The sequence below is a fragment of the Felis catus genome, chromosome F1 (assembly GCF_018350175.1).
Source record: "Felis catus isolate Fca126 chromosome F1, F.catus_Fca126_mat1.0, whole genome shotgun sequence".
In the NCBI taxonomy this organism is placed as follows: Eukaryota; Metazoa; Chordata; class Mammalia; order Carnivora; family Felidae; genus Felis; species Felis catus.
Genome location: NC_058384.1, coordinates 24,918,334 through 24,941,409, shown reverse-complemented (window position 1 = coordinate 24,941,409; position 23,076 = coordinate 24,918,334). Strand labels below are relative to the sequence as shown.

Sequence of the window (23,076 nt, the reverse complement as noted above, 5' to 3'; positions counted from 1 at the left end):
GAAGCTGGTGTGTTCATTTCTTTTTCAGCTCTGCTCAGGAAAGCAGGGGTGGGGGGGAATCAACTTAGGTTGACATGTGAGGGACTTATATTGGTCCAACTGAGTCTGACTTTCTCTCCTGTAGCATCATGATTTAGGGGGTTGGAGTCAGCTCCAAAGTGGGTTCATGTTGACCCAAGCCAGGGGTTGGCAAACTTTCTGTAAAAGACCAGACTGTACATATTTGACCATTTACAGACCCTGTGGTCTATGTTAGCACCTACTGAACTCTGCTGTTGTGGTGTACAAGTAGCAATGCATAAAATGTGGGGAAAGAGTTTGTGTTCTGATGAAACTTTCCAGAAACAGCTGGTGGGTAGGAATTGGCCCACAGCCATAGTTTGCTGACTTTGGGCCTAAGCCAATCATAGATATCCCATCCATCCCATCAGTGATTAGGGTAACCAGGCTTAAACCAATCTGCATAAAGTCCTTTCCTGGTGATAGTTACTGAGAGATAGGCATGTGACCTAAATTGGCCCAGTCAGGAAAGGGAAAGATTTTTGTCTAAAGTCTGGGGGAGAGGGTTTTGATCTCCGGCCTCCCACATGAGTAAAGTAGTATGGAATAGTGCTACCAGCAACCAGTCTACAACTATGGGGGAAATTAACCTTCAGATGAAGTGGACTCTGGATAATGGAAGAGAAAGACAGAACTTGGATCCTTGATGGCATCACTGGACCACAGGATAATTTAACCCTATTACCCACCCAACCTCTGGATTTTCAGTTATGTGAGCCTATAAATTTGTTTACTGTCAAAGCCACTTTGAGTTGGGATTTCTATTACTTGCAGCTAAATGCATCCTATCAGATGGAACATTTTAAAATAAGTTTATGACTTTCAAAGGTGCAAATGCTAACAAGAGTTGACACCTGCTTCTGTAAAATTTCCTTTCTCTCATTAAAAATAAATGCGAAAAATAGGAAATTAAATGGCTCTTTTTAATTACCTAGGTTGGTGAGTATAATAATGAAAATGATCTAAGGCCTTAGGCCTTAATGAAAAGAGTTTATCAAAAACAATAACAAATAACCACTTGTAAAATGTAAAAAAAAAAAAAAAAGTACTTTTTAGAAGAAGCATCTCATTTAGAAGTTTAATGTTCTTTATGCCATTCTTATTATAGTTTATAGGCCCCTGTTTTATATTCATTTTAGTCTTAGTTGTACGAATTTATAGCTTTGGTGGCCTGCACAATTACTTTAATAAAATAAGGGAACTTGAGTTTTAGAATTGCTTTTCTTCCAAGCAGGTCCAGTCTGTATAGTATTAACTTAGTCATCTTCCTAACATTGCTAAGGGGTAATTTAGATTAGATAATGTCCCTCATCATATTAATATTTAAGCTGTGATATAGAAAGGCAAGTCAATTCGGTCTTGCAAAGATCAATACTAAACATGCATTACTCATTCATTAAAAAAAGATGTTACTGAAGGCTTGCGAAGAGCCAGACAGTGAGTATTTTAGGCCTTTTTACGACATAAAGTTGCGACTGTCCTGGAGCTTATGTTCTGGAGGGAAATACAGAGAACAAATTCGTATGTCTGATGGGAGGTGGTAAGAGATGGTAAGACAACACAGAAAGCAAAGTAAGGAGTCGATGCTGATTGGGCAGAGTTGGGTGATGGTATCTGATCATGGTCATTTTCAACCTCAGGTGGGACGGGCTCTGAGGCAGAGCACGCTTCCTTGTTTGAGCAACAGCAGAGGGCCAGTGGGGTTGGAGCAGAATGAATGAGAGAGACGGGTGGGGCGTGTCGTGTATGACCTTACAGGCCCCACAACAATGCTGACTTTTATCCTGAGAAAGACGGGAATTGTTGAGAGGGTCACTAGCCTACAGATTCTCTGACAAACCTAAATATTCCCAGCAATACCAAGACAGCAGAACTGATGAATTCTTGTTATTCATTAAGCTGATTTATAGCCTTAATAAGTAGTTGAGTAGCCATTCATTACAGAGTGAAGGGATTAGTTCATTGTTCTTTCCCAGTGCAATTCGTTCTACCAGGACAAGGCTTTGAAACTGTACTTCATGATCATATTGCTCCTTTGGTTCCCTTTGTGCCCAGAAACTTTAATAGTTTCTGTAGCACCTGTCTTCCCCTTTCCCATAGGTTATGTAGAGCGGAGTTATAGGATTGATCAAGTGCCCACCATCACGTCTGGCTCAGAGTAGCTGCTCCAAGAAACGCATCGAACAACTAAGCAAAAGAATGAGCACAACAAAATACTGTGAAAAAAGGATTCTCTATAAAAATTATCTCAATAGGGGCACCTGGGTAGCTCAGTCAGTTGAGCATCTGACTTCAGCAGCATGACACGAGCATCTGAGTCAGTAGCATGACAGTGAGGTCATGATCTCACTGTCTGTGAGTTTGAGCCCTGCATCAGGTTCTGTGCTGACAGCTCAGAGCCTGGAGCCTGCTTTGGATTCTGTGTCTCCCTCTCTCTCTGCCCCTCCCCACTTGTGCTGTATCTCTGTCTCAAAATTAAACGTTAACAAATTTTTTTAAAAATTATCTCAACGAAATAAAGCTGTCAGACTTTAATATTAAGAATTTAGCCTAGGGTCACTGAAAAGACAGATTACAAGCACTTCTTTCCTCTTTCTCATGTCATATTATTTTCTTTAAAAAGATCAAATCATAAAATAAAAATCTGCCTTGTGATGACAGTTTCTGAAGATAAATTCCATTTGTAGGTGATTACAACACCTAAGTTTTCAAGCGTGTTCTGGGAAAGCAATTTAGTATTTGTAAAATGTCAGAAAAAATGTATTCTAACTATTTTGCTTCTCATAAAATACCCTTCAAATAAAGCAATGTGAATACTTTGCAATAAATGAGGAAATGGAAAAAAAAATGTGCAACTTCCAAATTTTAGGCACAAGAAGGTGAAACTAAAAGTCAGAGCAAGGAACTTGTATCCCATTTCCAGGCATCTGGTTTACAAGAATTTATTAATGTAAAAATGATATTTGCCAATAGAAATGCAGGGTCAGAAAATTTTAAATTTTTAATGTTTATTTACTTTTGAGACAATGTGAGAGACAGAGTGTAAACAGCAGAGGGGCAGACAGAGGGAGACACTGAATCTGAAGCAGCTTCCAGGCTCCCAAGCTGTCAGCACGGAGCCTGACACAGGGCTCAAACCCACAAACCGTGAGATCATGACCTGAGCCTAAGTCGGACGCTCAACCGACTGAGCCACTCAGGTGTTCCAGGGTCAGAAAATTTTAGATAACACAGAAGAAAATTTCTGCTGGCTAAAACTTTAATAGTTAAGCAATAAGTTATTATTTACTTTCAAAAAAAATTTTCCCATCAGAAGTCATTTTATCTACTTAGTTACAAGTGACCACTGTGAAGAAGGTACTTGGTGAGATGTCCATTGAAAAAGGAGGGGCAGGGGCGCCTGGGTGGCTCAGTCGGTTAAGCCTCCAACTTCGGCTCAGGTCATGATCTCACGGTCTGTGAGTTTGAGCCCCACGTGGGGTTCTGTGCTGACAGCTCAGAGCCTGGAGCCTGTTTCGGATTCTGTGTCTCCTTCTCCCTCTGCCCCTACCCCACTTGTGCGTGTGCTCTCGCTCTCAAAAAATAAACATTAAAAAAAGTCTTTTTTAAAGGGGGGGGCAGAGAAGGCCTTAGACCAGTGCCTCTAGCCACATGTGGTTATTTACATCTAAATAAAATTAAATAAAAAGTTTAAGCTCCACATTTGCACAAACAACATTTCAAATGCTCAATAGACATGTGGTTAGTGGCTATCCCCCTAGGAAGCACAAAAACAGAACGTTTCCATCACTGCAGAAATTTCCACTGGGCAGCACTGCCTTAAGAAGTACAGACGGGCAGTCAAGCTGATAGAATCTTTAGGGGCGCCTGGGTGGCTCAGTTGGTTAAGCATCTGACTTCAGCTCAGGTCATGATCTCCCAGTTCATGAGTTCAAGCTCTGCATCGGGCTCTCTGCTATCAGCATAGAGTCTGCTTCTGATTCTCTGTCCTCCTCTCTCTACCCCTCCTTCGCTCTGACTCTGTCTCAAAAATAAACATAAAAAACAAAGAATCTTTAATGAAGGTGAGCAAGCGACCTATTCTGGACAAGGAATAATGGATTCTGGGAAAAGGACACCTGATGACACTAGGATGGCTCTTCGGGAGCACAAATGAATTTAAAGACAAGATAGAGGGGCACATGGATGGCTCAGTTGTCAAGCATCTGACCTCAGCTCAGGTCATGATCTCACAGTTGGTGAGTTCAAATCCCACACTGGCTGAGCATAAGCCCCACTTCGGATGAGCATGAACCCCACTTTGGGCAAAAACATGAGCCCCTGGTGAACCCTGCTTCTCTCACTCTCCATCTCTCTCCCCCTCCTTCCCTCCCTTCCTCCCTCTATACCCCTCATTGGATTCTCTCTCTGCCCCTTGATCACTTGTGTCCTCTCCACTAAAAAAAAAAAAAAAAAAAAAATAGAAACATCAATAGTTTGTGTGGATGTTCAAGAAAGTTACAAAACTTACACAGCAGACATTTTAAACTCCTGTCACCTTAGAAGCAGAGGTAATATTTTGTTATGCGTAGGAAGCTTGTTTGGGGGATGGAGGAAACTGCTAGAAGTAATATCCTCCAAAGATTGGTGTGGTAAGCAAGGTTTTCTAAAATGATTGTAAATTGCCTAGAAGACATAATACATGGTTTAATCTCCCAGAAGGTATTTTGCTGAGGTTGGTGCTACACACTGAATCAGTGCAGAGAAAAGAAACTTTCTGGAAAAACTCAAGACCTGGAATAAGTGGAAAGGTAAAATGTGAACTTCCGTGAAAACTGGTGTTCATTATTATATTTAAAGGAAAATCCAAATTAGAACTAAATGAGGATATCTGAATTGCCAGCTTCACATCAAGGACAAAATCAAGAATTCATGTAGACTGATCCTTTGCTTCCCATTTCCTGCTGATGGAGCCCCTCCCCGTAGACCAAGCAGGAGAAAGGTTTCCTTCCTCCGGATGCACGCAAGCTGGCGTGCACAGCTTGGCCAAAGAGGCGTGTGTGGATGTCAGTGCTTTACTCCCCCTGAAGCCCACACACCTCCTCCCCTAGATGTCCTGGGCGACGCATAACCCCACAAGGTGCCCTGGCCGGGCCGTCCACCCAAACTCTACACCACCAGTGTGCAGGCTGTGGGGTTTCCAAACGTAAGAAGTGTCACAACTTGGTCTCTCTGAACACACACACAGGAACGCTTGGCGACATTCTAAGGAGAGCCACCAAAATCATCACGAGGGCAGGATACTAGATGAGTCTAAAAATAGATCTTTCAGCTAAAAAGGGAAGCAGACCTATAGATCAAGCTTACAAAGTCATAAGGGATTGGGGAATGGTTGAAATATACTTTTGTCTAACAAAGCCTAAAGTATTAGAACCGAGGACAACGAAGAGGTTCTTTTAATGAAATAAGGTCAATTTTATATAGCAGATCAAAAACTTCTGGAAAATACAGCTGTTTAAAAGAGTTGGTTAACTTCATGGAGAATAATTCTATAATATGTTAAGAAAATATGAGGATATTTTGGATCGTTTTCCTAAACATTTAAGTTAGTGTCATTGGAAGCAGCCCACTTTCAAAATATCCACTGGTGCTCCTATGAGGTGCAGCCTAGGTCTGTGTAAGGGGACATTGATCGGAATCAGCAGGGTACTGTAAACGGTACAGGTTATTACTCTTTGGGTTCTGTGTTCCAGTGGGAAAACCAGCATTATGGTTGACTGGTCAGACAAGATCGGATTCTGAAAGGAAGCTCATTAAATTAATTTTTATTAGTATAAATGTATAAAGTTAATAAGAATTCTTCAGCAAATTTCAACAGGGAAGATTAGAGTGCAGATAACATTGAGACAGTTACTGCCAAGATGGGTTTTGTAATCAGGCCCTGAAGGGTCAGAAGATTTAGAGTGGCCCTTTCCTTAGAAAGTATTGAAGATTAAAACCCAAAACGCAAACCGACTAAATAAAAGCCCCAAAATTTTTCTCAAAAGATTTTTTTATTAAATAATTAAAATATCAAAAGATATTTTATTAAGATTCAATTCCAGTAAAGTGTTATATTAATTTCAGTAGACAATGTAGTAATAATTCTATTCCATAGTTTTCTGCCTAGAGCTCAAGTACTATATATTCATGTGTGTGCGTGTGTGTAGAATTTTTAGCATAGATGTAATAATCCATGTTATGTTTACCTAAGGCGCATAAAATGTATTCGTTTCTTCATAAACAATTCTGCTGCCAAACCAAGTAGCCATATTCTTGCTTTGGCTGAGATTTTCTAAATTACTTCCAAAGGTTATGTGAACAGAGGACGCTGAGATAAGAAAGTAGCAAAGGCATTAGCAACCTTAATAAAGCAATTGCTTTGCTGTGTATTCATACGATAAAAAGCAGAAAATTGAAACTCTTGTCTGAATAACTCAGATCTACAATGTATTCGCCTAAAATGGACAGATAACGGAGGGAAATGTGTCATTTTGGTTTAAATTGTCTGAAACAGTGCATTAATTCTCCTACTTAATCTAAGTAGACATATTGAGGCTGTGGGAAATTTTTAGGCTAGTGAGGAGTGTCTCTGGATTTTTCAGTGATTATTGGTAGCTGTCTCCATAATTGCAATGGTCTGACAGTTGCACCTTGTAACCAAAGTCTAATCCAATCCACAGGCTTCCTGCAAAAGACCCACCCAGGAATGTTTGGGGATTTCTGTGTAACCTGGAGAGAGCTACTAAATTCTGGAACTCTTTAAGACTGCTCAGACTCTTTACACTATGCTGAAAATAATTTCCAACTATTCTAAGGAGTTACTAAGTTACTTAATAAAGGAGCTTTTATACCTGGATTAAGGTATCAGACCAAGAGAAAAGCATCAAGACCTGGTTGGATGATGTAAAAGGATGTTGCGTAAGAATCTGAAGTCATTGTACACCGACGAATTACAAAAGGTAATGTGAAAAGGAAAATGCACCCCTAGTAGCCAAACCTTTATTGCTGATCTGCAGGAGTCCTGTAGATGTTATAAGGACTAGGAGTTTTAATTTATTTAAAGGTTCAACTTTTTTTTTTTTTTTTATGGGGAAGTGTGTGTTTATTCAGTGAGAGGCTTAATTTGTTTTTATATTGTAGTTGAATAATTACTCTGGAGAGTGGCATTGGCAGGGATTTGTGAGGGAGCCTGAGTAACCTCAAAATGTGGATAATAATAGCACCTGCTGCATAGGGCAGTGGTGACGAATGAATTCTTAAGTCCCTGCAAGACTTCTGGCACTGAGCTGGGCACATGCAGAATATTCAGTATCGTGGTTGGCAAAATGATTAGATGTTTAAAATGTGTCCTAAGTTTCCTGTCTAAAGACAGAGAATTAGATTCTCAATGCTATGGAGTTTTTCAGACTTTATAGTAAAGGTGGGAAAGTTCCAGATTGAAATTAAGCACCTTTAAAAACACTGTTTCCTGGACTCATTTCTTCCTTTGGGAAGGCATGGGTGGGGATCTCGGATCTAAGGGTGGCCACCTCTTACTTCCAAGCCTATCTTGTCATGCCTGCAGCCCTTGAGCCCTACCAGTGCAATCCAGGGGAGAATGTTCACTGTGTGGGCTCCTTCACCTCTCAATCAACTCTGAATATCTACAAATCAAGTATTCAAGTGGCCGAGGAACTGCAGGCAGCGTGTTTAATCTACGAGTGGACATTTCACAGGTGAGCGGGTGACCACATTTCAGTCCAAGAGAATGTAACATCTGGCAAACCCCTAAATCTGCTAAAGTTCCCAGCATCTCTCACCCCGTTATTTCTTCCATGTCTATCTCATCTGGTTCTGCACGTGTGTCCCTCTTCTTTCTGCTCCTCCCTGCTTGTCGTTTTGGTAAACAAATGTAGGATTTGAATACTTGTCTGTAATAACTACACCAAAAAAGACGCAGTGAAATCCTTTGTGTGTAGCTGTTCCTTTCCCACCACATTGCCTGCCCATGTGTGCCACCAGTCAACCACAGGAAAAAGGATCAACTCCCCTTAAAAAGTAAAAGGCAAAGGGGTGCTTGGGTGGCTCAGTTGGTTAGATGTCCGACTTGGGTTCAGGTCACGATCTCGCAGTTTGAGAGTTCAGAGCCCCGCTTTGGGCTCTGTGCTGACAGCTCAGAGCCTGGAGCCTGCTTCAGATCCTCTGTCTCCCTCTCTCTGTCGCTCCTCCACTCACATTTGGGGTCTCTCTCCCTCTCTAAAAAATAAACATTAAAAAAAAAAAGTAAAAAATGAAAGTCATTATTGAGCTCTGGCCTGGCCTCTACTGTCCCCTGAAAAGTAGCCGTGGGAACACTATATAGGTTTCTGCATAACATGGAAACCTGCCCCTTCAGCCAGAGTGCTTGCTTCAGAGAACATTGTTTTCTGGAGTCCGGCCAACCTTAGAGAATTTACCCAGACGATCCAGGAAACGCTGAACCATTTCCATTTATGGACATTTTCCTTTATCAATTAAGAACAAAGGGGAGTTGGGTTTCCGCCCCGCCTCCAATTGCTGCATTTTATATGTAAAATTTTTCTGCAAATGCTGACATAATTAGAACTATCTGGGGGAGATTAAGGGCAGGGAATGGAGTCCAACAGTCCTGTCTATTGCTGGCATGTTAACAGCCAGTGCTTCAGTTTCTATCATAAGTGAGCTTGAAAGCGGGTGACATGCCAGACATTCCTTCTGAAAGCTAGCTAAGGTAACGATGGAACTCAAGGCAAAAATCAACATGTCACTTGCAATTCTGTTTGGGAGGTTGCGGGTGGAGAGATGCCAGTTGTGTGGAGTGATTTACACGGCACTGTAAAAGGAAAAGTCCCTTGGGTGACTTATGACTGAGCTGCAAATAAAACAATGGACCTAGGGGACTTCCAGGGCTCAGCCTTCCCGGCCACACCCTGAGGAAATGCCCCAGTACCTTTCCGTCTCCGGAACTGGAGAACTTCTGCATGGAACCTCATCCCCACTGATATCGGGGGCCATACTCTAGATGATCGTGGCGATTTGGGGGACGATATGATGAAAATCCAAGTGCTCATTTCCTAGGACAAAAGTCCAACGGGGGTTTGAAATCTGTGCCCCCAAACATTTCACATCATCTCTGACCTCCCATAAACTGCCCAAAGAGACATGTTTCCAGAAGATGGGTCCCCCTGCAATTCTTGGGTAGTATTTCTGCCTGAAGCTCTTTAGAGCTTATGAGGACCAGCAGAGTGTTAGGACTGGACTCTGCTGTGGCTTTGTCACAGCTCGTGCAGACAGCGGTGTGTTTCTAATCCTGGGACTGAGTTTGCACATTTGAGCTGAATATCATCTTATTTATCATGTAGATTTGTTGAGATTATCTTACTTTTCGTACCAATACCATTTTTATTGAGGTATAGTTTGTACACCTAAAATAGGTAATTTGATTGTGTATAATCTGACTACTTTTGACTATTGTATTTAAAAATATTTCTTTTATCCCCCAAAATGAGCCTCACGCCCCTTGCAGTCAACCTCCTACCCCTGCCAACCGCTGTACGTTCTTTCCTTGTAGTTTCACCTTTTTTGGATTTCATATCAATGGAATTATATACAATTTGGTCTTTTGTTGTCTGGCTTCTCTCACCTACCACAAAGCCTTGAGATTCATCCACGTTCTGTATGTGTCAGTGGTTCATTCCTTTTTATTGCTGAGTAGTATCTAATGATTTTTGTCTGGATTTGGAGAAGAAAGATTTATTTGGGTCACATGGAAAAGCAAACAGACTTTCACTGCCTTTTTGAAAAACATGTGTTGCCTGAGGTTAATTGTAAGAATTCTTTAAATCCATCTTACTTTTAATTTTCCCCGAAATATAAGATCTTCCTACCCCTTATTTAAAATGAAGTTCTAGTGGTACCTGGGTGGCTCAGTTGAGAATCTGACTCTTGATTTTGGCTCAGATCATGATCCCAGGGTCATGGGACAGAGCCCTGCATAGGGCTCTATGCTGAACATGGAGCCTGCTTAAGATTCATTCTCTCTCTCTCTCTCTCTCTCTCTCTCTCTCTCTCTGCCTCTCTCCCCCACTCACACCCTCACTCTCTAAAAAAAAAAAAAAAATTAACTTTATAAAAATGAAATTCTAAATCTTTTTTTTAATTTTTTTCAACGTTTATTTTTTTGGGGGACAGAGAGAGACATAGCATGAACGGGGGAGGGGCAGAGAGAGAGGGAGACACAGAATCGGAAACAGGCTCCAGGCTCTGAGCCATCAGCCCAGAGCCTGACACGGGGCTCGAACTCATGGACCGCGAGATCGTGACCTGGCTGAAGTCGGACGATTAACCGACTGCGCCACCCAGGCGCCCCTAAAATTCTAAATCTTAAAACATTGGACAGGAAGATCTGAATGTGAAGGAAATTTTGAGATACGCAGCAAAAATAAAAATTAACAACTTCCAAGTAAATGTTGGCAATCTGGATAGGAACCTGGAGAAGACCAAGAGTTCCATAGAAGTTTCAAATTACTATTCAATAGGGGCGTCTGGGTAACTCAGTCGGATAAGCTTCTGACTTCAGCTTGGTTTGGGAGTTCGGGCCCCACGTCAGGCTCTGTGCTGACAGCTCAGAGCATGGAACCTTCTTCAGATTCTGTGTCTCCCTCTCTGCCCCTCCCCCATTCACACTGTCTCTCTTGCTCTCACAAATATATAAACATCAAAAATTTTAATTACTATTTGTCAATTAGTAGGAGAGTTGAAGCAAAAATCCCTTCTTCTAGGATATTTATTAATTACAATAAAGGAAAACTGATGGTGCTTAGTGGTAACAATACCAACAATTATTATAGCTTACTTGCATAGTGCATATATGTCTGATACTTCTCTAAGCACTAGATAGGCCATTTAATTTTCCCAGTATCCCTACCAGGTAACAGTTCTATTATTATCCCCATTTTACAGATGAGGAAACTGAAGCTTAGAGAAAACTAAATAAACTACCTTGATGAGACGTGAAGCCAGGATTTGGCCCTGGGGATCTGCTAAAGAACCTCAACTTTTGACTAGTAGAGCACTACAGAAAAATCCTCAAATTGGCAAAGAGCAGTTGATATGGTCTCCGAGCATGGTAGGAGATTCGGCCAGAACAGAGGTCTCAAGCTTGAGCCAGGCAGGTTGTTGAGTTGTGTGAAAAGATCCAGAATAAGACAATGAAAAGGGGTAGGAATGGAGAAACACCAAAGTGTACTGTTCGCATAAAAGAGGCTGCTGTTTGGCCTGGTGCCCAGGGCTCTGCTGCCCGTTTTCTATTCCAGGTTCAGGCAGCCTCTGGGGGTCCTTTCAGAGCTAACACGTTAGGCAAAATCAGAAATACTTGTTCAGAGTCATTGGGACTTGATTATCGGTGTGGGCCAATCTGGTTGGGTTGTAATGGATGTTGACGAATAACCATTGGCTGCATTTTGAATTCATTGAGTATTGTGAATTTGTCTTTTTTATGGGGCTCTTTAATCTGACCCCTAAACTCTGGAACCAGTGTGACTTTGAGCATGCTACCTGACCTTTCTATGCCTCTGTTTTCCCATTTGTCAAATGGGAAGTTAATAGTACACCTGTCCCATAGCATTGTTTCCAAGATTAAAGTGTTGTTCTGTATAAAGGATTCACATCAGCAATTACAAATGGTAGGTACTGTATATATGTTAGCTATTATTTCTATCACTATCCAAAAGTGATAGATGAAAATATCTGTTCCAACTTTTGAGACAGAATAGACTAATAATCTGTACTAAAATGAAATTTACCTTTAAGCCTTTATTTTGCAGGGCTCTGTTCCTGTTCTTGCAGGATTGTGGATTGCACAACACTGATGGGTAGAAATACATGGATCAGGGACTTGGGGGCATGATTTCAGCCTCTACAACATACTAGTTACTAGACAGGAAAAACTAGACAGTTACTGGTCTCCAGGACCTGAAACTAGCAGTAACTGGAGACTGTGAACTTTGAGAGAGAAGAATCTTTATGCTATTTGCGTGAATCCCGAACAGAGTGGAAGAGGAGAGTAGAAGCTTGGGATGAGAAAATTGGAGATTCCTTTCTATTCCTATTTTTTTTTTTTTTTTTTTTTTTTTTTTTGCTGGAGATTTTAGAATAGATGGTAGCCAGTGTTCAGTGAATGGTCTCCCTCTGTGGTTCTTTGGTGCTGTATTCAGATCCTGATTATTCCCCAACACCTACCTAGTTCATGGTTCATGTTCTGTGCATAATCCTCCCAAGCTCTCCCAGCCCAACTGGTCTCACTTACATGCATAAACTGAAATTCTTACACCTATTGACACACAGTAACCATGTTGTATTGTTTGTTGCCTTATGTTATCTATAGAACTATCTAGATAACATGCATTCCTTTAGCCAGTGAACAATATTCACCAGGGGCCTTTGTAGGCCTTGATCATGAAAAGTAGGGGTGACTGTTTGGGACAGATTGTGCGTATATACTGAGCACCTACAAACCTCTGGTAATTTTTAAATCTCTAGTAGGAACCAAAGCTTTCTCTTTGACAGAGGTCTCTCTGAATTATTGCCACCAGCCTCCTTAGGGATAGGGGCGATGTAGGATATACCAGGATTTGCAGTTTCCTGGACATCAGTCCCCTCACCTAACACAAGAGACTTGGATGCCTCTCACCGTGAGTCTCCGCAAACATTTCCTGTGCGCCCACGGAGAACGGTATGAGAAAAATGCTCTAAGAGGTAAAAGGAATATGAAATCCGGGTTCTCCGTTTTCTTCAGTTCCGAAGGACATTTACCGAGCTGACAGTGCGCCAGCAAATGCGCGAGCTGTTAGGGATCTCGAGCGATACCCCGCCTTCATAGGGAGGCCCACCGGTCAGGTCAGCAGGTGACTTGACAGTCGCCAGCCCAGGTGATCAGGAAGTTAGGGGACCCAGGAGAGGAGCCCGGTGATGGGGAGGGAAGGAAAGAAGTGCTAGCAGAGTGGGTGGGCTGGGGGAGGCCTGCCGTACTTCAGAGCGGTTGAGGGGAGCCCAGAGGGTGGAGAGCACCCTCTCGTGATGCCTGTTCTCCTTGACGTCTTTTAGACGGGAGCCGATCGGGGTTGCCGGCTGTGAGTCTGCGCCTTGGAGAGGGGGCAGGCTGCTCGCCGTCCACCTGTGCGACTTCTGCGGCGGACCACCCCGGGAGAGAAGCAGGGCTGCGGGGCAGCGGGCGCATTCCTCCAGCGGGATCCCTGGGCCGCAGCCTCGGCACCACGCCCTCGGCCCGGGCCAGGTGTGCACCCCTCTCGCGGCGAGGGCGGGGGGAGCCCGGCGGCGGGGGTGAGCGCTCTCGCGGCGCGGTGTGCGCGGTGTGTGTTTGTCTGGCTGCTGAGGGCTGGGTCCTCCTTATTCACAGGTGAGTCACACCCTGAAACACAGGCTCTCTTCCTGTCAGGACTGAGTCAGGTAGAGGAGTCGATAAAACCACCTGATCAAGGAAAAGGAAGGCAGAGCGGAGCGCGGAGCGCAAACCAGCAGCCGCGAGGCGCGGGCGGCGACCCCTGTGTGGCGGACGGACGCGCGGCCCGGCCCGGCCATGCGCGCGCTCTGGCTGTGCGGCTGCCTCTGCGTCGCGCTGCTCCTGCCCAACACCCGGGCCACCTCCAGGAGGGAAGGTGAGTCGGCCTCCCGGAGGAAACGTCGCTGCCCTGGCCCTGCACACGGCGACGGCCGAGCGCACCTCCGACGATTCCCGCTGAGTCGAGAACTTCTGTAAAGCTCCCGACTCCTCCCGCGGCTGGGGCTTCTCCAGAGACGCGGTGTAACCAAAGTCTAATGTTCTATACGGCTGTCTGGTGTTAAAATGGAGCCAGTAGGTTGTGCCAAACCAAGATTTTCCTTACTTTAAAAATGTGCCGTCTTGGTTGCTTTTTGGATCAGTGGGGCCCTGTTTGATCAGGAATATGCCGGCATACGAATTCTTTTCCCATCACGTGTTTTCGTTGATGGAATTGTGGTGGGAATGTTTTCTGTGAGGGTGAACACCATAAAGATTGAAAAGGAGCCTCTCTAATAATCCTTCTGGAATCCTCATTTCATCTTCGGGATGGAAACTGAGCCCTAGGAGTCTTAGCAGCGCTTTATTTTTGCACAACGTTACTTCTAATAGTATTCTCACATTAATTCAACAGGCATTTACTGGGTGCCTATGTCATAGATTGATTTTTTAAAAATATTTTTTAATGTTTATTTCAGAGAAAGAGGCAGAGAGTGACAGAGCATGAGCAGGGGAGGGGCTGAGAGAGAGAGGGAGGGAGACGCAGAATCCGAAGCAGGCTCCAGGCTCTGAGCTGTCAGCACAGAGCCCGACGCAGGGCTTGAACCCACGAACTGTGAGATCATGACCTGAAGTTGGATGCTCAACCACCTGAGCCACCCAGGCACCCCATAGGTCATTTAATCTTATCTAGGGTGTCCAAGGGCTGTCATATTGTGAGAAGTTCAAGTCGCTCACGTAAACAAAACTTGCTGAGAACCTAGCAACTGTTTGCTATAGGCACGGGTCAGTTATGACAACACATAACGGGTGTTTTCCCGGTCACTTGGATTGACCGATGATATTCACTTGTTTAATTACCCTGAATTTTCATGTTTAGATTACTCCCTGCACCTGATGGCATTTCAGTAATTATTTCACTAGGTCCAAGAGTCATTTTCACATATGTGAATGTGAAACAATGTTCACGCACGCACTGCATTATCTTATGCTTTCCATAAATAGCTGGCTTGAATTCTATTTGAATGGCACGATATTTTGGCATGTGTTTGAATGAATTGATAGTGTTTTTTTTTTCCTAAAATAATCTTGGAATTAACTTCCAACCCATCATCCCTGATTACCATTTTAAAAGCCATTTATGAAAATAATGATGTAGGTTAGGTTCCCTTATGGTTAACCTAGTGAGAAACATCCTAAAAGTAAGGAGAGTCTCCAAATATTAGAATTCAAAGGGACTGCTTATGGATCAACTACTACAGCCCTTGGCTTAAAATACGAAAACATGGAACTGGATTTGCACAAAGCTATACACCAGCTGTTGGCAGGGACACATCTGGCACTCGATCCAGGAGTTCTTAGGCTGGAGCTTTTGGGACCACATTGTAAAGTAATAAGGGAGCAAGTACATATGTTTTATATAATGGGTAATTTTTGAAGCAATTTTCCCATTGGCCACATCTAATGTGTTAGCATTAGATAACAGAAATAAATATGTAGGATTTTATCAGTTGTTAAATAAAACCAGACTCAAGAGGACAGACTCAAGGATAGACAAACTGAGTATTCTATTTAGACAAGTCAGAAGCTATGTTCAGTTTCATTTCTAGACTCTCCCCTTCCTTGGAGATAGGTTGCTTAAGATATTAGACTCCCTCCTCAAAAAGGGCTTCATTTTGGGGTTCAATGAGAGTGTGAAAAGGTTGGCGTTAGGGTAGAGCACCCATGCTTTTCTATTCACGGGCTGCTGGGATGTGGTGTAAGTTGGACTAAAATATGGGACTGGCCACTTCCCAAAGTGACCTGCATCTGTGCACCCTGTGGGCTGCACCTATGGGAGCCTAAAGCCATGGCATTGCTTCCCGGCTGTTCCCTTGAAGGTGAAATTATGTGTTAGATGTCATCAGTGAGACTTTCACGGTTGGTCTCAGCTAAAGCACAGGTTTTAGGGTCAGCCTGATCTGGCTTCAAATTTTGGCTACTATTTTCTTATTAGTAACTATTCAGGCTCCTCAACTTCTTGGAATCTTCTTCACCTGTGAAATGGGAACAGCAGTACTCTGCAACCTTGCAGAGCGGTTTATTGTAAAGTGCTTTAAAATGCTTAGAACCATGTTTCTTTAAAAACTATGAAGCCAACAGTCGAGATAAAAATAGTGAACTTGGATGCACAGAGATTGCTAAGCAAGATAAGGACTTCCCTTCAGGAGCTCATAGTTGGTGTGTGAGAGAATGTGGCATATAGCTCCATTGGTCTGGATCACAGTTCACACAGATCGTGACTGGAGAAGGGGCAAGAAGTAGAGAAGAGTGAGACTAGAAATGTAGCCAAGAACCTGGCTGTGAAGAGCCTTATGTGCCAGGCTGCACAGCTAGGATAGTGCCTCATAGGTAAAGAAAAGTTGCAGATGGTTTATATAGAAGCAGGGGTGGGCATGGCCAGATTCATGTTTTAGCAAGGTCGCTCACTGAATGCCTTAGACGGAGTTGAGCTAGGAGACGGCAATAAATGGCCATTGCAAGAATCCAAATGAGAGATGATGAAGGCTTTCATTGTGGTGGCAGAAATAGCAAAGTGGAAACAGGTTACAGAGACATTTAGAAGGTAAAGTTGAAAGAATTTGGTGATCCAATGAGTGTGTGTCAGGGATAGAAGGGGACGTCATGAGAAATAAGCAAGAGTCCAGGATGGGTCTGAGGCTTCAGGCGAGTGTGATTGGTTAGATAGTGATGCCATTAAAGGAAATGAGAACTCAAGGATCCGAATTGGGAGCAAGGTTGTATAGTGGATGAAGAGGAAGGAATGAGTTCCTATAGGGATATGTTAAATCAGGGATGCCAGTGGAGATGGCCAACAGTCCTGGTGAACGGCTGGAACTGTGATCTTTAAGTTTAGAAGAACAGTTTGAAATATAAAATGGTGAGCCCAAAGGGAGAAAGCAAAGCCCTGACAATAGATGATATTACCTGGGACACAGAGGTAAGAGAAACCTCAACACTTACCAAGGAGATAGAAGAACAATGGAGAATAAGGAGGAATGGGCCTTGAGAATAGAGAACATTATCAAAGAGGAATGTTTTGCTAGCCAAAGGAAGATCTACAACAATGTAGGTATAATAAATGGTATTCAGACATAAAACTATAAATATACAAAGAATGAGGATCAACATGATACTGTTGGATTCAGCCATCAGTTATGTTTTGAAGCAATTATTCTAGAATGATGAGCTCAACATCCAAGATGATTATAGAACACTGATCTGGTTTCTCTCATGGTCAGATACTGGAAGAGAGATGCTGTGGATCGTGGAAGAGAGCCCTGGAAAGGTTTATACTCTCTCCTGGATTCTGTTACTTAAACTGTGGAAATGGTACAGCATCATGCATACAGGTGCAGGCCTGGGTTCAAATGGTAGCTCCACTTCCTATTTGTGGGGTTTAGGCAAGCTACTTCCCCTGGTACTCAGTTTCCTGGTCTCTGAGATGAGGAAAATAAGTTGTTGCAATCATTACATACTAAAGCACTTTGCACAGTGCCTAGTAAGCACTATGTGTTCAATATTATTGTCATAGAACTCTGCCAATGCTGAATGTCAACATACTGTCTTCTGAGTTTTAAGCGGTGAACTTTTTTAAGAGGTTCCTTTCATTAGCTCAAGAAAGGTGATGAGGAGTCCTTCTGCTCAGGCTGAAATGAACCCCAAGTTTTACCCAATGAAATAAATGGGAATTCCTGACAAGGGACTCAGAGCAGATGGAATTTCAAGATCAGATGTCGTATCATTTCTTATCCTTACTTTTTGGCAAACACCAGATCTTATCACATACAGATTCAGCAGGTCTATTGCTGTCTAGAACATGCTCAAATATATGATGAGCACTCCATAAGCTGCTCTCTCACTTCTTAATTGGAGACTTTCCCCATCCCCCACCAAAAAAAGGGTTTGGCCAACTTGATTATGAAACCATTTAGCAGTGTAGATGCAGTGGTCACATGGCTTTTTGTGTGTAATGTAGCACATTAATTCACAAACCTAAAGTCACATAATTTATAAAATAACTTACAAGCATTAGTTTGTAAGTTCACATTTTATGAAGTAATTACATTCAAATTCCACCTTTAGCAGCTAACAGAACTTTAATACAGTTTCTTCTTTGCTTCGGTTTAGGTGGCTTGAGATATAGCTCCATTTGTGTCTGCTTTTCACACCGTCATTGGAAAGTACACCATTTTCAAAACGTCTAAAAGATTTAAAGATTATCCTTCAACGCACATTGTAATCTTCACAGCATAATCATCTTGAAAGGTTTATGATTTTCGACACTCAAAATTGTGAGATAATGAACAATTATGAGGGTTGGTTCAATAGCCTAGGCTTTTTCTTACTGATAAGTATCCAATGCATTGACGGACATCATTTCAAATTGACAGGTCTTCCCCAAATAATATTTTAAAATTAAAAGTAATTGAAAAAGATTTTGAAAAGACTTAAATGTGACCTTCCCCCCCCCCCCCCCCCGGAAAAATAAAACCTCCCACCTTATTATATTCAAGTGTGTGCAATAAATTGGAGTATGGATTTGAATTGGGGGCATAAGCTGGAAACACCTATGAAGACTTAAATGCTGGGGTCCTGAACTGGGGACAGCCATCGGTTTAGCTCCACTGGTCAAGGAGCTGAGGAAGAATGTTGGTTTGTGATCAATGTTTATGGGAAAGTCAGGAGCATGAAATTAAGTTGTTGAGGCAATCTTGGGAATACTTTTCCCATTTAAGCTCTTAGTGGGCTCAAGTATATTGACTTTTTTTTTTTTTTTTTTTTTTTTTTTTTTTTTTTTACACCCTAGAGAAATTTCCAAGGACAAGACTTGGATCATTACAGACCAGTGTAGAAATAGGAGTGCCATAGATTCTGGAACTCTAATTTAGTCACAAATTAGGCCTAGCAGATTACTGAATCATTACTGGGCTGTGCTCTAATATAACCCCCAGGTACATGATGTAATATTTGAATTATATTCAAAGCCAAAAGCTAAGTCTTTTCTGTGTCTGTGGGTGACTGTATGTCTGTATAGGTGCCTGCCCAACAGTCATGTGCTTCCTTATGTCACGATTAGGAAAGAAAAGAATGGTTCTTCTTCCATCACTGGTCAATGTAAGGGCTCTAGCCTTTCCCTTCTGCCGTATCAGAGGAGAGGTGGAGATCAGTTGGGTAAAGGTCTATGTATCCTAGACTTCTTCAGGCTTGGCGACCATTTACAGAATGCCAGCTGTTTCTTTTCCAGATTTTATTTTTATTCATTTTGTGAATATTCACAGTCTGGAAAAAATAAAATTGCAGCCAAATCATTTCCCACACTGATTTAAACATTGGAAAAGTTATTCACATCTTTAGCTGCACTCATTTGGGGCATTTCTTATAAAAAGTTCTGCATGTTTCCATACTTTTTTCTCTTATTACAGCATCATGGTATTTACTTAATTTTTACTAATTTTTTTAATGTTTATTTTTTGTGAGAAAGAGAGAATGAGCGGGGGAGAAGCAGAGACAGGGAAACACAGAATCCAAAGCAGTCTCCAGGCTCTGAGCTGTCAGCACAGAGCCCAGTGAGGGGCTCGAATTCAAGAACCACAAGATCACAAACTGAGCCACCCAGGCACCCCAGCATCATGGTATTTAAATGAGAATGGTCCTTAGAGGTTCTCTACAAAAGCTTCTCCTTTTGTAGGTGAGAAAAATGATACCCAGCCAGCAAAGGAACTGTGTGAATTCTCAGTTACATCAGAGCTGGGTTACCACATATGTAATCCTCCTTCATAGATAGGAAAATTGAGGCACAGAAAAGTTATTTCCTTGACCAGAGCCATGCACTTAGTAAAAGGACTAGATTTCAGTTGCTAGTTTAATATTTCTAATTCTTATTAAAAATTTTCATTTAAATTAATTTTCACACTTGGTGGAACCTTGATTATAAGAATATCCCTATGTCTCTAGTAGGGGCATCTGTGTCCCGGCTATTTTCAAGTCTTTATTTGTATACGTGACTCCCTATGGTGGCCTTTCTTTTAAAAATGTCAGGGAACCACAGGTTAAGACCAAGCACAAACTCTAGTTGGTGGGGCATTGACAAAAGAACAGATTTTAAATGACTAAGTTTTCTCTTTCTCTTTTATTCTTTTTTTGTTCAACTCTGTTGTCAGATTGTCATGCAGGTTGGAATTGACTAGGTGGCTCAGTTAAAAAAAAAAATAGGACAGTTGAGGGGTAGGGATAAGTTTTTTTTTTTTTTTTTTTTTTTTTTTACCCCTGTTCAATGACTGTTGACATGATTCTATACATGCATATTTATGTCCTGAGGCTATTTTTCTCCCCCTGTTGGAGTCCGTTGGTATAAGTTTTAGAGTCTTTCAGGATCAGGACAGTTTCATGGCCAGAACATTGTAAGCTTTGCACGTACTTACTATTTCAAATCATCACCCATTTTGCTTTTGGTAAAAGGGGATTCTGCATGTTGAAAGGTCATTTCTCATAGCAGATAGACCGGTCTACTTTGCAATAGCACCAGGTCCAACAGTAACCCAAAGCTTCTGCTCTTGCCTCGCGGGGCCAGGGGTGGGGGGCTGTTGTACACGGTGGGAGGGGACGTTCACATGCTGAAGCCACAGCTGATCTGCCATGGGAAGAGACAGTGCAGTAGCAGCACATTTGTTCAGCTGAGATACAAGACACATTGCACCTGCTCCCTGGTGGAGGCTTCATGGTCCAGTCTGTGATCTTCGTTACTTCTTTTGATGGAGGTATAAAAAGTGGTTGGTCCCCTAAGAGATGTTAACTTAATTCATTCTTCTGACGTTAAGCAGTACAGTTTTAATTTACTGTTTTCAGATGGATTTTTTCAGAAAAGAATCTCTAAGGAAGCTTCTATAAATGCACTTCATACATATTTTCCCAACACTGTAAATGCACATGAATTACCATTTTGTTCTTTTGTCCAAACTGAGAACTGCTGTGGTGCACAGTAAGCATATGCATACCTAACTGGGTTCAGCGTTGTGAAGGGATGTAGAGACAGCAGAAGAATCTATGGCTAATTTCTTTGTACAGAAGTACATTGTTCACGAAAGCAATGCAAGGTTTAAAAAGGAATTATTTGGTAACTTTTTAAAGGAGCCAACAAAACAAACTGAAATGATTGAAAAACTATATTTAATATGTACACTCTGAAAAGCATTTTCAGTACAAATCAGAATTTCCATTTTAGCTTTTCTTTACCCAGACTCCTTATACACGTTTTTTTTTTTCTTTTGGTCCTCATTGCTTCAGGTGTCACCTCTAGCTGTCCTGAGCACTCTACTGTTGTTTATTTCAGTTGATTCTTAAGAGGGCAGAGGATACCTTTTGTTGAGTCATGTGGAAATGCTCAATGAATACTGTACTCTGAAGTTAGTCAAATATGCTTTCCATATTGATGTTTTTCTTTATAGAGGATTTCTTAGAAATACAGAAAATTGCTATATATGGGGGCAGAAGAGTGTGGGTTTACATAGCAGTATTGGATATTTGCATATGGAATCCTTACCACGCACACTCACTGAGCCTCCATACTGAGGCTGACACTTGTGGTCTCAGAGTAGAGCCCTTGTAGGTGCCAGGTGCAAGGAAAGGGGAGACTCCTCTATCTCATGTCCTAATCTCCTCTTCTCTTTCACCTTTGAACTCAGACTGAGCCTCCTCCTGTACCCCGAACTCCTTTGCTAGTTAGATGAAAATTGGTGTCTCCAACCTCCCTGTTGGCTGGGATGTTCTTTCCCTCTCCCTGCTGTCTGCCTGGACCCTAGTGGGGGATTAGGGGAAGACATCTCCAGGTGTGGTCTCCTGGCGTATGCCTTACCAGGTGGAGTATCTGTGGTCCATGTGTGCCGTTTCCACATCTAGGTTGTAATAGAATATGCTATGAGCTCAGTGAAACTAGGTGACTCCTTTTAAGTCATAATCATTCCAAAGGAAAATGTGGTGACCTGAGTTTGACTCTTGATGACTTTGGACTATTAAGAGTTCAAAAGATTGGTCCATAATTCTAACATCCCAAATTGCCCATGTGATTAGAACACCTGAAGTGTTCCTCTCCTTAGGGCACTTCTTGGTGCAGACTTACTCACACCTGCTTGGGCATTTACATACCCTGAGAAGCAAACAGGCAGGATACACATCAGTGATTCTGGCTCTGTTGGCTTAAAAGGCAGCTGTGAAAAATATGAGAGGAAAAAACTGAGTTCAATTAAAAGACTCTTCGTGAGGGAAGTGCCATTTTGGCTTTTTATTTTAATTAGAAAACATATTGTGACATGCCTTAAAAAGATAAAACTGGAAGCAGACATTCACACATTAATCCACAACATTTCAAGATTAAACGAAGAAATGTTCAGACTTTGTTTTAAAGTATTCACCCAACCTGAGAAACATATTAAATCTTGGAAAGAAAAATTTCATGTAGGAGGCTTTAAAACTAGAAAATACTTAAGAGCATTTTCATCATCACATGTAAGTACAATATGGTAAAAATACCGTGTCATGTTGAGCATTTCAGGTTTGGAGACTTTGATTTTTGCAAATAGGATGATAGCTACCAGTGCCTTTGGTATCTACCTCACTGATAGATGTCAGATTGATCTTGCTTTGGACTTCATATGTAATGTTCAATTTGAATATGTGTAAAAATAACAAAGAATACATTAGAATAGATTGCTATTTAAAGGACACTTTCAAAGTGCCTGGATGGCTCAGTTGGTCAGGTGTCCAACTCTTGATTTTGGCTCAGGTCTTGATCTCAGGGTGGTGGGATTGAGCCCCACGTTGGGCTCCATGCTGAACATAGAGGCTGCTTGAGATTCTCTCTCTCCCCCACCCCCCCTGTCCCTCTCCTTTGCTCACATATTCTCAAATAATTAATAAAGGACACTTTCAATAATTGCTTTTGTTCTGAAGATAAGCATTTGCTGGGTTGTTTTTTTTAATCTGAGTATACTATTCTCAAGACTCATTTTGTTCACTGTTTTCAGTCTAGCTCTTTACATTTGGATTTCCTATTAAAGAGCCTCATTACAAGTGACTTCTCAGAGGTGACAGCAGCTATCTTTGAGCATAAAAGTGTCAGTTTACAGGAGGCCAGTTTTTTTGACTCAGAGGAAGGAAATAATATTCAATTGGACAATGGAGGC

The 23,076-nt window shown here is 42.0% G+C and overlaps 1 protein-coding gene and 1 long non-coding RNA gene across 3 annotated transcripts in view; one reads left to right on the top strand and one right to left on the bottom strand.

Moving 5' to 3' along the window:
- Nucleotides 1-8,256: 8,256 nt before the first annotated feature.
- Nucleotides 8,257-13,029, bottom strand: LOC123382928. The gene is made up of 3 exons (XR_006592110.1): nucleotides 11,883-13,029; nucleotides 9,029-9,810; nucleotides 8,257-8,316 (listed from the first exon to the last, which is right to left on the bottom strand). It is a non-coding gene; the product is annotated as an uncharacterized LOC123382928 (long non-coding RNA).
- A 199-nt stretch (nucleotides 13,030-13,228) lies between these two features.
- The window catches only part of LAMC2 (laminin subunit gamma 2), a 57,416-nt gene continuing 47,568 nt past the window's right edge, over nucleotides 13,229-23,076 (top strand). The window contains exons 1-2 of one of the 2 annotated variants that reach the window (XM_045049377.1): nucleotides 13,229-13,372; nucleotides 13,496-13,754. In XM_045049377.1, coding sequence (XP_044905312.1) covers nucleotides 13,676-13,754 — 79 coding nt within the window. In that variant the 5' untranslated portion in view covers nucleotides 13,229-13,372; nucleotides 13,496-13,675. The remainder of the gene's footprint in view (nucleotides 13,373-13,495; nucleotides 13,755-23,076) is intronic. The other variant, XM_045049376.1, reaches the window with a different exon arrangement.